Source organism: Leucopleurus acutus, assembly GCF_964270905.1.
Source record: "Leucopleurus acutus genome assembly, chromosome: 15".
Taxonomy (NCBI): domain Eukaryota; kingdom Metazoa; phylum Chordata; class Mammalia; order Artiodactyla; family Delphinidae; genus Leucopleurus; species Leucopleurus acutus.
The window spans coordinates 8,666,888-8,687,837 of NC_139157.1; the positions used below are offsets into that span (position 1 = coordinate 8,666,888).

General features: G+C 39.3%; 1 protein-coding gene across 1 annotated transcript; it reads left to right on the forward strand.

Moving 5' to 3' along the window:
* Positions 1 to 121: 121 nt before the first annotated feature.
* Positions 122 to 20,460, forward strand: RSPH3 (radial spoke head 3; the record flags this gene model as incomplete). Its single annotated transcript, XM_082855537.1, has 8 exons — positions 122 to 561; positions 5,307 to 5,394; positions 10,871 to 11,012; positions 12,577 to 12,722; positions 14,337 to 14,540; positions 16,121 to 16,283; positions 18,685 to 18,771; positions 19,186 to 20,460. The coding sequence occupies 8 exons, from the start codon at positions 122 to 124 to the stop codon at positions 19,479 to 19,481; spliced, it is 1,566 nt and encodes a 521-aa protein (XP_082711663.1). The 3' UTR covers positions 19,482 to 20,460.
* Positions 20,461 to 20,950: the final 490 nt, after the last annotated feature.

Consider the following 20,950-nt stretch of genomic DNA (forward strand, 5'->3'; position numbering starts at 1 on the left):
AAGTGGGACCGGGGACCACGGCCGTCCTCCTCAAGCCTCCGCGGGGGTCTGCCACGCCCGCCTCCTTCACGCGCAGGTGCATCTACAAGGTAGACTTGGGTGGGCGGAGTCAAGACCGGAAATGCCCCGGCGCACTGGTCTTCCCCCGAAACCCTCCAGCAGGAACTTCCCTGAGGTCCCGCTTCCAGCCGGAACGCTGGGTTGCTGGGCAACCGGTGCGGGTGGCGCCGGCGGGCTCAGTGCTGCACCGAGTAAGCCGAGTGTAGCTCCCACCTCCTGCCCTGGCAACTTCCCGTCCCGCCCGCTTCCCTTCTTGCCGCCTCTCCTTGCGTCGCGGAATCCCTGCCCTTGGCACTACGTGCACCTCTCCGGCTCCCACGACACTTTTGTGGCCACCTGCTTCGAACCCAAACTTCACCGAAAGCGAAGCGGTCTGACCCTGGGCGTGGCCTGCACGTTGACGGACCGCGCCTCTCCAGCCATGGCCACCTACACCTACACCAGCCGGCCCCGGGCCCTGCCTGGCCGGCGCCGCTGTTACCGGGACGACCAGATGCAGCAGTGAGTGAGCCAACCAACCCCTCTGTGGTCTCCACGCCCACCCCCCACGTCCCGGGGCCGCGGGGTCCTGGCCCCTTCGCCCTGGCAAAACCTGCCTATGCTGCTTTCCCTTTTCTACGCTCTGCGAAATATAAAATTTCCTCCCCTAAAGAACTCTCCCGTGGTGTGGAGAACTGAAGCAAGAAAGGGCAAGAAATCATGCTGGCATGATTGATAACATGTGGACGGAACCGACTTATTTCACTAAGTTTGAGTCAAGTGATGTTTACTGTTGGCCGACTATGTGCCATGCAAGCACCTTCTAGGGGCATTTACAGACATTTTCTTACGTAGTCCCCAGTGCTGTGAACTTGGTCTATAACTCCATTATGCAAATGAAGAAACTGAGGTAAAAAGGTGTCACACAGGGCTTCCCTGGTGGCGCAGTGGTTGAGAGTCCACCTGCCGATGCAGGGGACACGGGTTCGTGCCCCGGTCCGGGAGGGTCCCACATGCCGCGGAGCGGCTGGGCCTGTGATCCATGGCCGCCGAGCCTGCGCGTCCGGAGCCTGTGCTCCGCAACGGGAGAGGCCACAACAGTGACAGGCCCGCGTACAGCAAAAAAAAAAGGTGTCACACACAATAGCGTGTCCAAAATGGGAGTCAACTAAAGCTGTTTCCACAGCAGTCTTTGGACAGGAATCAGGTTATCCTAACATGCTGGACCCCAAATTGTACTTTTACATTCATCAGTATTTGCAAATATTCAAATATCCATATTTGGAAAGGGCGTTAAATGTTATGGTTCTCTTAAAGTTCTTGCCGTAAGCCTCAAATTTTGGAATCAGCAGCACTTTACAAGAATTCAGGCTCCATGCAAGCAGGAACCTTTGTGACTTTTGTTCACTTAAGACTCTGCCTGACACGTAGCACTCAACACAAATTGTTGAATTAATGACTGAACAGGAGCAGTGTAGCTCTTGATGCTTATTTCAAACAGAGTCTAAATTCATAATTATCTTATTCTGACAATAAAGACTTTTTTTTTTTTTTTTCTTTTTTGCTGTACGCGGGCCTCTCACTGTTGTGGCCTCTCCCATTGCAGAGCACAGGCTCCGGACGCGCAGGCTCAGCGGCCATGGCTCACGGGCCCAGCCACTCCGCGGCACGTGGGATCTTCCCGGACCGGGGCACGAACCCGCGTCCCCTGCATCGGCAGGCGGACTCCCAACCACTGCGCCACCAGGGAAGCCCAAGACTTCTTTTATAATAAATGTCTACCACTTTAAGAAAGCCAAAACAAGGAAATTTAAATTTAAATTATTTATATTATAAAAGGATTCAATTTTAAAAGGGACTCCTTTGAGAAATACTTCCTGGTGCCTTTAAGTGGTTGCTTACAAATCCTTCCTATTAAATCACACCAACAGTTGAAATAAGAATCAATGGTGGTTCATTAGGAACAATTTCTTTTTTTTTATAGAGTTAGTTGATTGGTATATTCAAGTAATCTGTTGATTCAGGCCTTTGGAAGGAGTTCTTTTATATTATGTCTTTGATTTTTCAGTTTAAAATTATCCTTATTGGTGATTTTCAATTTATAAAAGTAATATATGCTTGTTGAAGCAAATGAAGAATACAAAATAAGGGGGAATAAAGGCAGAGTTAACTATCTCCCACCGACCTCTACTCCCACTTTCTTGTTGTAACCAAATTTAACAATCTTGGGCTTCCCTGGTGGCGCAGTGGTTAAGAATCCGCCTGCCAATGCAGGGGACATGGGTTCGATCCTCCCCTGGTCCGGGAAGATCCCACATGCCGCAGAGCAGGTAAGCCCGTGCGCCACACCTACCGAGCCTGTGCTCTAGAGCCCGTGAGCCACAACTACTGAGCCCACACACCACAACTACTGAAGCCTGCGTGCCTAGAGCCCGTGCTCCGCAGCAAGAGAAGCCACAGCAATGAGCCCATGCACCACAACGAAGAGTAGCCCCCGCTCACCACAACTAGAGAAAGCCCGTGCACAGCAAAGAAGACCCAATGCAGCCAAAATAAATAAATTTTTAAAAAATCTTATTCTTCCACACCTCCTTGCTTGTTCACTCATACAGGAGCATATGCACATATGTATAGAAAGTTTATTTCCAAAGTAGAATCATACTACACACATTAATCTGCAGTTGGCTTCCCCCTATTTTATAAGCTCTAATTCCTTTTTTTCCTAATTTTTTTATGTATACATGCACATACATATCTAATCTTTTAATAATTATCCTATCACTCATGCCTGTGGGTTTTCTTAGTACAGCCTTATTCCCCAGCCCCTTCCCTTGCAAACCTACTCTCCCTCTCCTGCCCCCAAACCATGTTAATGACTTTGAATGAATACTTCTGTACTTTTCTCCAGGCTCACAGGTTTATGTACACGTGTATAAATATATACATACACATACACAGCTACAAGGGCTTTACTTCATAGCAGTGGTAACATACACAGTTCTCAACATCTTCCTTCACTCACTTAATTCTTTGTGGAAATTCCTCCAATTATTTTTACTAGCAGCATGATATCCCCTGATACCATATGTTATTAAAATTTTCCACTATTGATAGATATTTAGTTCACTTCAAGTTTTTACCACAAAGAAGGAAGTTTCAGTAAATAGCCTTATGTACCTGCTTTTATATATCTATGAGGCAGATTCCCAGGGTGGGATTGTTAAGTCATGTGTTTTTTTAATACAGACAAATGGAACAAAATATCTTTCCTCCAGAAATGTTTAAACGTATCCTTTTTCCCACATCCTCTCCAGCAATAGGTGTTATGGATTTTTTTTCTTTTTGTCTTTGATATCATAAAAACAAAACCAAAATTTATCCTCACTATCACTTTTAATTAGCACTAGGAGGCTTTAATCAAGTAAGCATTATGTTTGGATTTTTCCATTCTGAAAGATCACTGGCTACAGTGGATAGAAATGTTGGAAAGAAATGTTGTTCCACACAGTTAAGAGACTAAGAGACTTCTGCAACAGTCCCAGTAAACGATAGTGGTGGCAGTGAGCAGTGGATGGATGCCAGAAAGATTTGGGGGGTAGAATCAATAGGATTTGCTGGTTGTAGAAAATGGGGAAGAGGGAAGAGTCATGGATGACTCCCAGGCTTCTAAACCAATTGGGTGATTAGTAGTACCATTTAATGAAATAGAGAACACTACAGAAGTAACAAGTTGGAGTGGGAAAATGATAATTAGTTCAATTTTGAGGTTGCCTTTGAGACATTTGAGTGAGATGTCATCAGGCATGTCAACTGGCTGTACAGTCTGGAGCTCAGAGGAGAGTTCTGAACTAAAGATAAAATTGGGAGTTTTAGGTATATGGACATTAAGTGAAGCCTTGAGAGTGGATGAGGTCAACTCAGGACAAGAGAAGACTGAATCATAAGGAAATTCTTCAGTGGGGGGAACTAACAAATACCTGGCTGGGAAAGGAGTCAGAGAAAAAGCAGAAGAGCATTCAGAATAATATGGTGGTATCAGGGAGGCCTGGGATGGAGAGCACTTCAGCGGGGAAGTGGCTGGCTGAGCCGAACACTGTCCAGGAGTGGAGTAAGATGAGCAGTGAAGCATGTCTGGGTTTTGAGTAATATGATGCCAGGCTATCCAGTAGTGGTTTCAGTATATGATAAACAAGCAATTTACTACCCCTAACAGAATCATTTCTGAGAGAGTACTGTTATTGGTACAGGTCGCTATTTGGTTTCATAACCACAAATGGCATATCGTTTACAGAATTTCAAATGAAAATATCAGCTGTGTATTTTTCACTATTGATCATTCTGACCTCTGAAGTTAAAATTTTATTAATATTTTAAAAATATCATTTTAAAATATCTTGGAGGTTAAAGAACAATAATAAATGTAACTTATGTTTTAAGCCTGATTCTATTAATGTAACTTTTCAATTCTGGAATCAAAATGTTTTCAGTCCTTTAGAGCAAGCCCCATTTCACCTGGGCTCTTTTCTGGTTTGTTAAGTCGTCTAACAGATGTACATCCTAAATCTAGCTCCACCTCTCACTAGCTAGGTAACCTTGGTCAGATTCCTTTCTGGGTCTACTTTCTCTTCAGTCAAATGGCAACCATCATTCCCAACTTGAAGCTTATTGTGAGCAATAAATAATATCTGTGAAGCGCCTGGCTTTGTAATAAACATTCCATAAACGGCAGCCATTTGTCTCCTTACTTTATGGACTGTGCTAAAAAAAATCAATTAAAATATTTTCATCTTAAATGAAAATATTTTCATTTCTAAATCCTATTAAAAATGAGTTGACTTCAGACAGAGAAAGACAAATATGACATCACTTATATGTGGAATCTAAAGAAGTGATATAATTGAACTTATTAACAGAACAGAAATAGACTCACAGACATAGAAAACAAACTTATGATTACCAAAGGGGAAAGGGGGGAGAGGAATAAATTGGGAATTTGGGGTTAACAGATACACATTACTATATATGAAATAGATAAACAACAAGGACCTACTATATAGCACAGGGAACTACATTCAATATCTTGTAATACCTTATAATGGAAAAGAATCTGAAAAAATATATATCTATGTATAATTGAATCACTTTGCTGTACACCTGAAACTAACACAACACTGTAAATCAAGTATACTTCAATTTTAAAAAATGAATTGACTTCATAGATACCAATACTCTATTACAGTCATTATTTAGAATTTGCTTTTTTACAGAGCTGAAGAACCTATGCATTACGGAAACATAATGTATGACAGAAGGGTGATCCGAGGCAACACTTATGCTCTGCAGACAGTACCACTGGTAAGTATAATTTGAATAGTATAACACAGAGCGTTCTTGTGGTGAAGGACCAATTTTTGTTTCTTTTAATTTCTAATCTGTTATAGACTAACACATTTATGAAATAAAATAAAGATGAATTGCTAGAAAAATGAAATGAAAAAAAAAAAAAGACATGCAAAATACAAGCCAGATAGTGGTTGCCAGGGATGGGGGAATAGGGAGTAGTTATTTAATGGGTACGGAGTTTCCTTTTTACAAGATGAAAAGAGTTCTGGAGATGGATGGTGGTGACGGTTGCACAATGTGAATGTAGTTAATGCCACTGAACTGTGCACTTAAAAATGGTTAAGATGGTAAATTTTATGTTATGTGTATTTTACCACAATTAAAAGTATTTTTAAAAATACGAACCCCAATTTTTTACTAGGTTAATAGAACTGTGGAGATCTATTCTAAAAGTTTCCAAATGTTTACTCTCAATTTCTATAATTAAATTGTTATAGACCAGTTCAAATAGCTCACAGACAACACGAGTCTGAGGACCACACTTTCAGTAGCACTCGTCTAATATATTTAGGTTTGTTTAAATTATCTCATGCTCCAATACTGTTATCATTATTTAATCAAAAAGTCTGAATTATGCTTCTTTTCTTTAGTTCACTCAACAAATATTTATTGAGTTTTAAGTCCTGTGCTGGGTATGTAGGATACAGAGATGAGTAAGATATAGTGTGATATTAAGAATGATTTCTTGGGGATTGACATATGTGCTCTAATATGTATAAAATAGATAACTAATAAGAACCTGCTGTATTAAAAAAAATTAAATTTAAAAAAAGAATGATTTCTTGGCACAGAAATGAAATATAGTTAACTTGTAAACACTATTTGACATATAAATGCTTAACACCACATGGGATGTATGGGATGTTAGACATTCTGAATCAGCATATATCAAAATCACCTAGAAAACTCAAAAATATATATGCTTCAGCATACCATGCATCTACTGCATTAGAACCTCCAAAAGTTGGACACAGGGGTATGTAGTATTAATAAACTTCCCTGGGCCATTCTGGTACAGCCAGTTCAGGGGCCAGCATTTAGAAACAATAGCTCAAACATGTGATATAGACATGTTCCAGCATTTTCTTGTGGCAGTAGCAATGAATACTGCCAGACCTCAAACAAGAGTAGAATGGAGAATCACTGCTTTTTTAGTCCTTTTTAAAAAAATTAATATTATGATGATTTGGTACATTTTTTTTTAGTTCTTTAGTCAGTTCATCAACACCTCACTTTAAAAGTATACTCAGACTTCCAGTTCCAGACATGTAGGAATTCACCAATTCCTTCCTATTCCTCCTTTTACAACTAAAAAACCCCGGATGTAGCACCACAAACAAACAGGAAGATTCTGAAAGGTGGAAAGAAGAAAGTGGCCTGGCTAGGAACCTCTGGACTTGAACAACATGGCAATGAGTCCATGGGTTTTCTTTTTGCCTCTCACATATCCCAGAGTGCCAGAGAAGCCTGCAACCTGCAACCACGAACACCCTGGAACCTGGCACACCCTAAGAAAAGCCTGCTCCCTCTGTCCAAAGGTAGAGGGTGGCCTCGTGCAACAGAAACCTCCTTACCATTGTAGCCCTCCTCCAGCCACACACCAATGGATAAACCGCCCTGCCCCTCCACATGGCCATTGGTGAGGCTAAGGTGGAGAGCTGGACCTTTTAACATCTCCACGTGACAGCAACAATACGAATCAGTCCTCTGATTAATCCATGGAGTTGGTGTCAACAAGGGCAGAGCAGGAGGCTGAAGTGCCACCCTCACCCGGGGCAGTGAGGTGGTAAGAGATGGTATAAATGGATCCCCTACTTTTTCTGGGGTGGCATCAGCTGAGCCAGGAGGGAGCTGAATTTTCAACCCTACCTGACGGCAACAAGGAGGAACAAGGTAGTAAGAGGCAGTGCTAGCCAGAACTCAACTCCCCTACACTCCAACGCTAGTGTCAGTGGAGCATAGCAAGGAGCTGAACTATCACCCCCACCTGGCACCAGTGAGGTGATGCAGGTTGGCACCCTGCTTTCACTGCATGGTGGTAAACTTCCCTCTCCACTCACACCTGTGCACTAAAACAAAAGGGGTGACTTCCTGCTAAAACGATTAAGACCCATAGTCTCACAGCATAATACCCAACATGTCCAGAAGACAATTTAAAAATCACTCAATTGTACCAAGAACCAGGACAGTCACAACTTGAATGAGAAAAATCAATCAAGAGATGACAACACCAAGATGACTCAGATGTAGGAGTAACCTGACAAGACTTTTAAAGTGGTCATCATAAAAATACTTCAATCAAAAATGAACAATTATGAACTTTCTTGAAACAAATGGAAAAAAATAGAAAATCTTTGCAAAGAAACAGACAAGATTAAAATGAACCAAATGGAAAATATAGAACTGAAAAATACAATAACCAAAATAAAAACCTCTCAGATGGACTTATTGGAGATGACATAGGAAACAGTCAGTCAACACAGAAACAAATCAGTGGAATTACCTGGTCTGAAGAACAGGTAGAAAATAGACGCCTGCCCCCAAAAAAGCCTCAGAGATCTGAGGAACAATAACAAAATATCTAAATTCAGTCCCAGGAAAGGAGGAAAAGTGTGGGATTTGAAAAAATACTCAAAGAAATAGTGCCTGAAAATTCCACGAGTTTGACAAAAGGCATAAACCTACAAATTTTCACCAAGACACATCAAAATCAAACTTCCAAAAGCAAAAAACAAAAAAAGTCTTGAAACCAAGATTAGGGAAATACAAATTAGAGAAATACAAATTAAAACCACAATGATGTAACTACACACCTGTTAGAAAAGCTAAAATTTTAAAATAATAGTAAGATGAAGTGCTTGTGAGGATGTAGAGCAACTGGAACTCTGGTAGATTGCAGTTTGAAATGTAAAATGGTACATTGACCCTAGAAAATCGTTAAGTGGCTGCTTATAAAAACTAACAAGCACTTACCATTCAAGTCCACAATTTAACTCTTAGACATTTATCCCAGAGAAATGGGAACATATGTTCACATATTAACCTGTTCACAAATGAACATTTGTAGCAGCTTTATTCATAATAGCCAAAAACTGAAAAAACCAAGTGTCTTTCAGTAGGTAAATGGTTAAACAAACCTGGTACATTCATGCAATCAAGCACTGCTAACAAAAAGCCATGAGGGCTTCCCTGGTGGCAGTGGTTAAGAATCCGCCTGCCAGTGCAGGGGACACAGGTTCAAGCCCTGGTCTGGGAAGATCCCACATGCCACGGAGTAACTAAGCCTGTGCGCCACAACTACTGAGCCTGCGCTCTAGAGCCCGTGAGCCACAACTGCTGAGCCCATGTGCTGCAACTACCGAAGCCCATGCGCCTAGAGCCCGTGCTCTGCAGCAAGAGAAGCCACTGCAATGAGAAGCCTGTGCACCGCAACAAAGAGTAGCCCCTGCTCGCAGCAACTAGAGAAAACCAGAGTGCAGCGGCGAAGACCTAACCCAGCCAAAATTAAATAAATTAAATACATAAATTTTTTTTAAAAAAAGGAATGAACTATTGATACAGGTAATAACCTGGGTGGACCTCAAGGACATTATGCTTAGTGAAAAAAAGGCAATCTCAAAAGGTTACATTCTGAATGATTCCTTGTATATAACATTCTTAAAAAGACAAAATCTAGAGATGGAGAACAGAATTGAAGGTGGGACTTGGAGAAATATAAAAGAGGCTCCTTTGGGGCAATGAGATAGGTCTCTATCTTTATTGTGGTAGTGGTTACACAAATCTATATATAAAATCATATAGAATAATATACACAGACACAAATCAATGCCTGTAAAAATTGTGAAAACCGAGTAAGACCTGTTAATATCTTATATGTTAATTTCCTGATTTTGATATTTTTTTATGATTGTATAAGATGTCACCATTGAAAGAAGCTGGGTGAAGCATACACAGGACGCTATGTACAGTTTTTGCAAATTTCTGTGAATTATTTCAAAATAAAACTTTTTTAAAAAGATTATAACTAGATCTGAAACAGTTAAGTTAGGCAATGCATTTCTAAAATGAACTTGTTGTATTTCTGTTACCCTAAATCTTTCAAGGCTGACATTTATAATTCTATTACATTAAAAAATAGAAATAAATCAAGCATGATATTTATAATAATGTAGAATATACACATTATACAAAGGAAAAGTCCTCCATTGAAGAATCCCAAAATGATATTAGTAATTGTATTAGAAAAATAAAACTGTAGGTGATATTTCTTTCTTTTTGGTAAAGATATTTCTTTCTTTTTGGTGGTTATTTTATAATAAAAGGAAATGATAACTATGTAAGGGAAGAGCTATTCTATGACAGGTATTGTGTTAGACTTGTTACATTATCATCTGATTTGTTCCTTATAATCTAAAACTTAACAGATGTTATTCCCATTGTACAGAGGAGAAAACTGAATATCTGAAAATGTGGGTTATTAGTCCAAGCTTTACTAATCCTAGTAATTAATAAATTAAGGAGTTGGAATTTGAGCTTCAGAGCCAGTGCTCTTCTTTCCACTATATAATGTGAATATGGGGAAAATTTACGATAGGTAGTGTTAAGTTAGGAAAACAGTATAAAATGTATGGTATCACCACAACTTCACAAACACTGTATGCATTTCAATAGCAGTAGCCATTGTATTAGGAAGATGGGATTATAGGTAATTTTCTTTTTTCTTTTTTAAAAAACTACAATTTCAATTAAAATGTTTTTAGAAGTCTAATTTTAAATATTAAAAATTTTCATGTAAAGTACTTTTATATTTCTCCTTTTCTTTTCATATTTACCTTGAGATAAGATAAGTTAGCTATAGAGAAGGACTACAGAATTAGATATGAATATGAAATCAAGGACTGCCACATATTGCAGGACTGCTGTGAATAATTATACTTTTAATCCCTTAGCTACTATTTTGTGCACTTGGACAGGCTTCGTTTGGACTGAGGATATTTTCTTTGTGAGCTAATATAGTTTTTAAGGAAATTCTGTCCATGAAATCAGATTTTTAAAAAATTCGAGCGCTTTTCAATTTCTTAACTACACATTAAAATTTACTGTGACTGAATGGTTGTATCGGTTTACTAGGCCCCAGAGGAGTTCATGGTAAAAATCCTTGAATGAGGAAAAACAATTTATTAGATGGGATTCTGTACCCATTTTAATTAACAGTCATAAATTGAAGTTACTTTATATGTTTTGTCAGATACCTTTGTAATTACCAGACAAAGTTCAAATAAATTTTTAATCATCAAGTCACTGATGATAATCAAGAGGCATTCTCTGACAGAGGCTTTTATACCATCCAGGAATCACTTTTGGAACAGCAGTCCTATATGCTTTGAGAAATATTTTCTAAATTTTAGAAGCCTTTTCTGTCACTCAGCCTGAGCAGCCCGATCCTGCAGAGATTCAGAGACAGCAGCAGGCTAAGAGGAGGGCTCTTGCCAAAAAACGAGCCCAAGAAGAGCTCAGACCACGAACGCCCGAACCCGTGGAAGGCAGAAAGCATGTAGATGTACAGACAGGTATGTGGGCCCGCCATTGGCATGGTGGCTCCTGGGTGTGCTTGGTTTTCTAAGTCAGTTCATTTTATTTGGCCTTTATATTATTTATGTGTCTGTTATGCTGTCCAGTACTTCTCCAGTCACATGGTAGGAGAAGTCCCTTCATTAAACAAACTCATAGACTATATATTATTATTATATTGGGTATGGCTGCAAGTATGAGATGGGGTTTTTGAAAAAAGAATTTAATGACCAAATTAAGTTCTCTCTTAGCCCTTTTCACATATTCTATTCTCAAACTGGCATTATTTCTTACTTTTTATAGCCCAACATGAATCAGTGTTGGACCAACAGGAGAGGACAGCAATCTAGTTTTATTTTGGTGTTTTATCTTTTGAGGGGAGTAAACCCATTTAGATCTGAGTCCCCCACTTCTCTCACCATGGCCTCTTCTTGTCTCTCCTTTTGTTCTCCATTCGCTTTGCATAGTCCCCAGGGCCATTTGGGCTTTCCTAGGCTAGTGCCAGGCTTTTCCTGCTTGTTTGACTGTTGTCAGCTGTGGAGGCTTACCTAGATCTATAGGGTCTAGCTGTGTTGTTGATAGAATCTTGATAGTCAAACAGTACTTGGTGTTCTCCTTGGACCAGTGTAACTACTCGGCATTCACCTTGCACCCTGCCAAGATGGTGAGTAGATTCATCTGAGATATTTCTGGATAATAAGGATGAAAGGAAGAGGACCATTCCGTGTTTTTTCCCTACGTTGAGGCCAAGTGTAGAATGAGTATATGTCTGTGATTAGCCAACATAGTTGTAATTCTGAGAGAGCTAAATTTTAGTGTTTATTTATACCATCAGAATATTAAGTGATGGAATAGCAGGTACTTTTTGTTGAGTATTTCTTATATCTCAGAGACTACACCAGGTCCTTTTCCTATGTATCTCCTTTATTATTACAAAGACTCCATGTGACTGATAATTATGAGCCCTTTTACACATAAAGAAACTGAGGCCCAAAGAGGATGTAATTTGGCTGGGTTCTGTGTTCAACATCTGACTCCGATTCTCATGTTCTTTGCGTGATACCATACTGCCCTTGCCTCATATAAATTATTCCTAAGGTGAAATTTGGTTTCATATGTCTGTTTATAAGATGTAGGCTAGAGGGAACATCAGGTAACACAGTGACATGGTGCATAGTTTTTTTAAATATCCAGGAATTTTAAAATCTTTATAAGTTGACTATCTTAGGACTCGTTAAATAAATGGATCGTTAACTTTGCATCCTTTGTTATACTTTGTGTCTTACGTACATCTATGGTTTCATGCTCTTCTTTAGTTCTGTTTTCAAATACAAAGCACAGTGCTTTCTCAACATTTAATTAATGTTCTAGCCTGAGTAACTCTATAGTCTTCCAAATATTATAAAAACGCTTAGCACACTATGTGAATTGAACCCCACATTTGAGTACTTTTATTCCAAGACTTGTTTTCTGATCCATTCAATTCTATTTTGAAGGGACTGTAGTTTCAAATACTTGGAATAGACCAGAATTTCAAACTTAATGTATATGGTGTTCTCTTAGAATTATACCTTGAAGAAATTGCTGACCGCATAATAGAAGTTGATATGGAATGCCAAACAGATGCATTTTTGGACAAACCACCAACACCGCTCTTTATTCCTGCCAAAACTGGCAAAGATGTGGCCACCCAAATTCTAGAAGGAGAGGTATAGTACATTATTGGACTTCCCTCTATCTTCTTTATAAATAGTTAAAGTTAGGTTTACTTAAAAGCTTAACATGAATACAAACCACTTCACAGTCAAGAAGATTCTACTTACTGCATTTCTTTACAAATTTATCTATAATAGTTTTATACTGAGCTACCCAGAAATGTTATTTTTTAAATTATTTTTTAACATGTTTATTAGAGTATAATTGCTTTACAGTGGTGTGTGAATTTCTGCTTTATAACAAAGTGAATTAGTTATACATATACGTATGTCCCCATATGTCTTCTTGCATCTCCCTCCCAATCCTACCCCTTCTTGCATCTCCCTCCCTCCCACCCTCCCTATCCTACCCCTCTAGGTGGTCACAAAGCCCCGAGCTGATCTCCCTGTGCTATGCGGCTGCTTCCCACTAGCTATCTATTTTACGTTTGGTAGTGTATATATGTCCATGCCACTCTCTCGCTTTGTCCCAGCTTACCCTTCCCCCTCCCCGTATCCTCAAGTCCATTCTCTAGTAGGTCTGCATGTTTTTAAATACCATGATCTCATTTTCCCTCTTTGCTGTTCAGAAATAAAAATTTTTAGAAATGTTTTTAGAATATTTACATATTTAATTTTTGTGCGTTTGCATACTTGCTTAATATATGAATATTAAGGTAGATTTGTACCAAATAAAAGTAATATCTCTGGTATAAAAAGTTCCACTGTTAGTTCCTTGTAGATTACATAAATTTTATGAAGATGATCTATGTTAGGAAAATAATTCTGAAATAATTACATTTTCATATCAGTGTGGAATGCATAAATAGGCCAGTTTATGAAATTGAAGAAGAGAAGGCAGTCCTTATGTACATAATGACTTCAGTGAGATTTAAGATTTGAAGGAATTTGAAAGTACGGTCGTTGAGATTGGGAAATTAAGTTTTCATAACCTACATAGAAGGGTATATTTGCCTCGAAATCCTAGAGATGAATCACCAAAATATCCGTTACTCTTGTTCCTTTGTTCTTCAAACCGTTATCAAAACGACCAGTAAAAACTGAGCAGAAAAGGCAGAGAATAAAAAAGACGGACATTTCCCTTGGGTTTCAGAGTTTTATCTGAAAATTGTTGAGTATCGAGGTTCATTCTGATGATTGCATAGGTCTTTTTATAACTTAGACTCAATCATTTTTTGCTTGTAAACAGCCTGTGTGCCCTTCAGGCTATTTTGAGGATCAGAAACCATAAATAAAACACCAGCACAGGGCTTCCCTGGTGGCGCAGTGGTTGAGAGTCTGCCTGCCGATGCAGGGGACACGGGTTCGTGCCCCGGTCCGGGAGGATCCCGCATGCCGTGGAGCGGCTGGGCCCGTGAGCCGTGGCCGCTGAACCTGCGCGTCCGGAGCCTGTGCTCCGCAACAGGAGAGGCCACAACAGTGAGAGGCCCGCGTAACGCAAAAAAAAAAAAAAAAAAAAAAAAAAAAAAAACCCACCAGCACAGTGTCTGGCACACAGAAGACACTCAATAAATAGTATTCTGTTATTGCTACTCTTCCGGATATTTTTTCACTGAGCCTTTGGTTCATGATTACAATTTTAAACTTGCTTTGTTTTGTGTGTTTAAGCTCTTTGACTTTGATCTTGAAGTTAAACCAATGTTAGAAGTTTTGGTGGGAAAGACCATCGAGCAGTCTCTTCTGGAAGTAATGGAAGAAGAAGAGTTGGCAAACCTGCGGGCCCGTCAGCACGTACATGAGGAGTTACGCAACGTCGAGCTTGCGGAAGTTCAGCGACTTGAAGAGCGGGAGAGACGACACCGAGAGGAAAAAGTATAGAATTTTAGTTTCTCTCTTAGATTTTGGTTATTTAATAGACTATGTTCAAAATCACATGTAGTATGAACAGAACTCAAGATCTTTGCAAACATATAGAAAAGACCTGTAGTAATTGTTGCTCAGGTCTCTCCTGTAGATCACAGATCTTTCCTGGACTGAATTACGTTTTTAAATTCCACTTTACATAAATGTACCTACACAGAGTTCCCAAAGTTCCTAAATGTAACAGTTTAAATTACATATGTTCCAGTGAAAGGCACTCTTAAATATCAAGAGTGCTAGAGAAAGAAATAACGTCAATTTGCCCCAAGTCAGTGGCAGAGAAGGTGGCAGGAAAAAGTGGAGTATCTTTGGGTAGGTGGGCAGTAAGAAGCAGAAGATCTGCCTGGAATTCTGCATCTTATTCTCTGTGGTGAGCCTTGCTCCACATCTGTAGAGTCTACTACTTGGGTCTTTATAAAATATTTATACTTGGGGTCTTTATAGAATATTTCTCTACATTATAGGTTTTTAGAACCTTTAATAAGAAAAGTTTTAGAATCCAATTTTTAAAATATGCCAGAAACCTCTAGTTAGGAAGCACGAGGCTCAGTAATCTTTAGATAAGAGTCTGTCTGGGTTTGGCAATAACTGTCACCCTGTATTAAACACTGGCTGGATAAATGATGAAGGAGTTCCCAGGCACCTGAAAGGGCTCAAAGAGTTTAGCTTACCACGCAGAATAGCTTAGTTGTCGGGACATTTTACCCAAAACCTAGTCAAATGGACTTTCAGTTCTCCTCCAAAGTGAATAATTAATTGTGTAAAGAGCATAGGGCTGATGGTAAAGATTGTGCAAATGCAGGATTATTTGTTCACAATTATAAAATGAACACTGACAGAATTAGCTTTGTTGAAATAATTGGTGAAGACCCTATCAAAAAAAAGTTAAATTTGTTTATTTACTGTTAGGAAATATATTTTAAAAAATGAAGTCTACAAATCATCTAGATTTATATTTGCTTAAACTTTGAAAATAGATTTAATTAGAAAATATATTAATGTTCCCACTTGTACATAGGAGTAGAGAATAGTTCATTAGCTTCAGAGGTTTCATATGAGCTACAAGAAGCAACAACAACAAAAATAGGTTTTATAATTTTCTGAACTTTATGAACTCAAAGAATCATTACAAATGAGATAACTTATTGGCCCAAGTTTTTAATCAAAGATATCTAAGCAACTGTAATTTTCATATCAGCAATACTTTAAAATACTAATTAAAAATACATATAACTGTTATTATTCTTTGATATCAGCCATACAGTCAAACATGTATGTCTTGAAATTATTTTACTTGAAAATGGATCAGGAAACAAATTTTACCTTAAGTTTCATCTCCTCTGAATTCAGTACCTACCTAGCTGTTGAAATTCATTAAAATCTTGATGAAAAACCTGAACTGGTAATAGACACCTCGCTGTTCATTTTTGGATACAAATATAAGTCCAAATTCTTCCCGCTCACTAGAGTCAGCATTTGGGGAAGACGTAATAGCTGAATAACCACCTGTGGTGGCGTTTTTCTCTGGGCAGGAACGTCGTAAGCAGCAGCAGTGGCAGGTGGTTCACAAGCATAAGGAGACTGCACAGAAAATCGCCGCCCGAGCGTTTGCACAGCGCTACCTGGCCGACCTTCTCCCTTCTGTTTTCAGCAGCCTCAGGGATGCAGGCTACTTTTATGATCCTGTTGAAAGAGGTCTGTGGAGGTCTTTGTTAGATTAACTGTCTAACAATAAGCATCCTCTTCATGGTTCAGATTTATCGCGTGCCCATTTTTATTTTGAATTGGAATCTTTCTGAAACAAATTTTAAAATCAATTACAGTTGTTTTAAGAAAGAACTGTTACTAGTAAGAGGTGCATTATAAAGATCTTGATTTTAGGATGTTTACTTTCATTGAGAAACAACATTGGATAGTAGAAAGAAATACGGACTTGATGTCAAAAACTTGAGCTTGAATCCCAGTTTTATCATTAACTAAGCTCTATGACCTTCAGTCTCCTCCTGTGTGACACGAGGATCATTTAGGAGCTAAACGTCATAATGTAAATAAAACCTAAACGCGGACTTTTTCACCCAATACGTACTGCAGCATAGTACAGCCCGTGGTTGGTTGAAGCCACAGATGCAGACCTGCAGATACAGAGGTCTGCCTGGGAAGTCATACGCAGATGTTTGGCTGTGCCTGCGGTCAGCAGCCCCAACCGCCATGTCCTTCAAGGGTCAGTTGTATATGTAATCTATATGTGTAAGTAGTTGTCGCTAAGTTTTTCTCAGTAGACTTCCTATTCCAATCAAAATCTCTTTGGGGACAGCTAGTGAGGTTATGTAATGAGGTGTTTATACTATCCCAGGCATTGTATTAAGTGTTGGAGGCTTCAACAACAACCAAACCAACCTGGTCTCTGCCTTGATAGAACCCGTACCTGTTAGCCATCTCCCAGCATCCCCTCAGAGCCACTCTCCTCAGCTTGGTGTGGCCAAACGGAGGGGAAGAGTTGGCACTTTCTCACTGCCGCCCTCCTTCCTCGGGTTCAAAAGCACTTACATCCATGCTGCTTTGTACACAGCTCCTATTTCAAATGGCTAATACTGTCTGAGGGCAGATACTAGCCATGTCAGTTTTCACCGATGACACACTGAATTCAATACATAAGGGTCAGGTTACAGACAAATATTATTAGTTTACATTTCTATTGTACTTTGCAATTTTTGTCGTGTTTTTCACACATGATACCATTTGGCCCATCCGAAAGGGCTGTGAGGGAGGGAGTATGGCAGATTAAGTCCCATTTTTCAGAAGTAGAAACTGAAGCTCAGAGAACTTGAATTGCTCTTGGACACTCGGGGGGTGCTTAGGTCTGCACTGACTGGGACTCTGACTCCAGGTCCAGTGCCCTTGCCATGCTGCCAGCTTCCCGGGGTCCAGCTGGGCCTCTTGCTCTTAGTCACAGAGGCCAGCAACCTTTTCTGCGTTCATGGGTTGCTGGAAAAGTCAGTTATAGATCATTTAAAAGCTTGCAAAGGAGATTCATGCGTCAGATTAAGACTATTTATAGTAGTGAATATATATTCTATCACACTCTCTCTTGTCACCCATTGAAAAATAACAATTAGGTGCCTGCCCCCAAAAAAAGCTTTTTTTTTTTTTTTTTGGCCATGCCGCACGGCATGTGGGATCATAGTTCCCCAACCAGGGGTCGAACCTGTGCCCCCTGCAGTTTAAGTGCAGAGTCTTAACCACTGCACCTCCAGAAACGTCCCCCAAAAAAGCCATTTTAAAACATTAAAATGTATATTGTAAGGGACCTTTTTTTTTTTTTTTTTTTTTTTGCGGTACGCGGGCCTCTCACTGTTGTGGTCTCTCCCGTTGCGGAGCACAGGCTCGGGACGCGCAGGCTCAGCGGCCATGGCTCACGGGCCCAGCCGCTTTGTGGCATGTGGGATCCTCCCGGACCGGGGCACAAACCCACGTTCCCTGCATCGGCAGGCAGACTCTCAACCACTGCGCCACCAGGGAAGCCCAGGGACCATATTTTTTAAAGGCTTATACCATAGAGTAGATTTCCATTTCAGTTTGAACAAATTTATCACTAATGGAAACACCTCGTTTCCAACCCATTTCTACATGGCCTTCTTAGATGCCCTCTGACCCTTACCTCTGAATCTTGATCAGCTTCTGTCGTCCCCAGGCTTCAGCTGGGCTTCAGGTGGAGGTGCCAGCATTGCTGAGTCCTGGCTTTGCATTGCATTTGGCTTGGAGTTCTGCTCCCAGTTCCACACCCCCTGCTTCCACCACCCCCCCCCCCGCCTCCTTGATTCATCTCACGTTGCACCTATAAAGTCAGTTCTAACACCTTTGACCCCAAGGAAGGCCTCATAGTTCTAAAAATACTGTTTCTACTGCAATTGAACAGAAATAGACCAGAAGATATATAGAGAATGTGGTAACAACAAAAGTGATGCTGTATGAGTCTGACATTTTATAATAAGAAAACAATATTGATGTATCTGTAACATTAGGGGAAAACACAAATTCTTCCAATCTATAATGATTCCTAAAAATCACTTAATGAAGTTAACTTTTTAAATTACAGATATTGAGATAGGATTCCTTCCATGGCTAATGAATGAAGTTGACAAAACCATGGAGCGCAGCATGGTTGGAAGAACAGTGGTTGACAGTAAGTTCTTTTATTTTATTATTTGAAAGTCATTTCTGAAATTTTTCAGTAGAAAGAATATATAGAAGAAAGATATTTTAAAGTTTTGGTTCTTAAATTTTCAGTATACCAGTTATATTAACAAAGGTACATAGTTTTACCCTCAATATTAATTTTGGTTCTTGTATAATTTGATCAGAATTAATATCTTCTGTCATTACTTTATAAGTTATATTCTGTTAAAACGGGCATTGACTATAATGCATATTTAGCGCATAAAGTGGCACCGAAGGTAAGTATGTTGACTTTATATAAAAGGTCATGATACAGGGAAGGGACGAGGGCTGGTGAATATTTTGTACTCATCTGTAAGTCAGCATTATAACTACCAAAATACGAAAAATCACAGTGATTTCTGCACCTATAATTTCTCAGTGTTGATCCGTGAGGTGGTTGGGAAACGACTGAGTCTGTATGAGCGTAAGGAGGACAGGCACTCTTCTCTGAAACCTGAGGATGGGCTCAGTGGTCCTGGAGGAATGAGAGACCCACCGGTGGGCTACGAGTTCCAGGATCACGGTGCATCACAGGCACAGAGGCCACTTCCAGACACAGACTCCCTGCAAAGAACACCGTATGATGCAATGTATATGGAGAGAGTGTCATCCCAAGACAGGAAGCTTATGGAAGAAGAGGATGAGCAAACAAATGAGGAAATCCTTCAGGAGTGAAGAACTGTTGCAATAGAGGGGAGCTTCGGAGCCGTGGAACCCAGCAGCAGCCAGTCAGCTTTGCGAGCAATCAGGTAACGATGCGCGAGTCCCCTCAGGTTATGCGCTAGGTTGTGTTTAGTCAACATGTCTTCTTGTCCAATGGACTGAGCAAATCAAATACGTTGAAATAATAAAACTAATTTTTAAAATGAAACTTTATTTAATAGTAGACTATTTAGAAGCTATATTATAACTCTAATGAGAATTATGTCTAATTACAAGCTTCCCATTACCAGTATATATAACTAATGAATGTATTTTTCCTTAGCCCTTCCATCACCACTGTGTAACTAATATATTTTTACTTACTCTTCCCATTACCACTATATATAGCTAATATATTTTTCCTTAGTTTTGTGGTTTCGTTCTTTTTTTAGTAAGTATGCTATTTAATGTTAGATATCAGTGCTGTCAGCCATTGAGCTTTTCTTCTCTGCAGAAAAACTGTTTAACTTACTCTAACCAAGAATCCCTAAATGTTGGGTAACTGAAAGCTATAGTGCTCTCTCCTTGCAAAGACCAAGAAGTATACCCATATTTGTATAAAATTAAACAGATAGTTACCCCTTCAATCTTCAATCTTCAAGTAATGCTCAAGGGATTCTATGAATTAGTAATATGCTCTCATCTAGTTTTTCACATTCCTGCTATTAAAAAATTTCAGGCAATGCCAATAAAGCTAAAAGTCCCTCCTCAGAGACGACCACTGTCATCGATCAGGTGTGTACCTTCCAGGCCTTTTTCAAGATATTTTTATAGATATAGATTTGAACACCTGGAAGTATATGGGATGTGTTATTTGCATTTTTCACCTAACAGTATATCTTAGACCTTTCAACATTAGTACATATAAATCTCTTTTTAAAATATGGTAAGATATTACCTAGTATGACTGTGTTATAGGGAATTACCATTTGACTTTTTAATCTGAACTTCTCTGGTGAATTTACCTGCACTATTGAAAATCACAGATATTTTATTTCTGAAATTATGAATCTTTAATCACTGAAGTCTTCTGAAGCTTTAGGTAGATATAGTCTGTTTTTCTCAGAATATTTATAAATATATAATATTTATAAATATAAATATTTATAAATGTATGTTATTTGAAATAGCTTGCAGTTATTAACACACTTACTTTAGTTTCTTTTTTCTTTTAAAGATTTTTTTTGATGTGGACCATTTTTAAGGTCTTTATTGAATTTGTTACAATATTGCTTCTGTTTTATGTGTTTTGGTTTTTCTGCCACAAAGCATGTATCGTCTTAGCTCCCTGACCAGGGATCAAACCTGCACCCCTTGCATAGGAAGGCGAAGTCTTAACCACTGGACTGCCAGAGAAGTCCCAACCTTAGTTTCTTTTTAAATTAGGTATTAAAAATATATAAGAACATCTTTCTCCATTTGTAAAATGAACTGCACTGTAT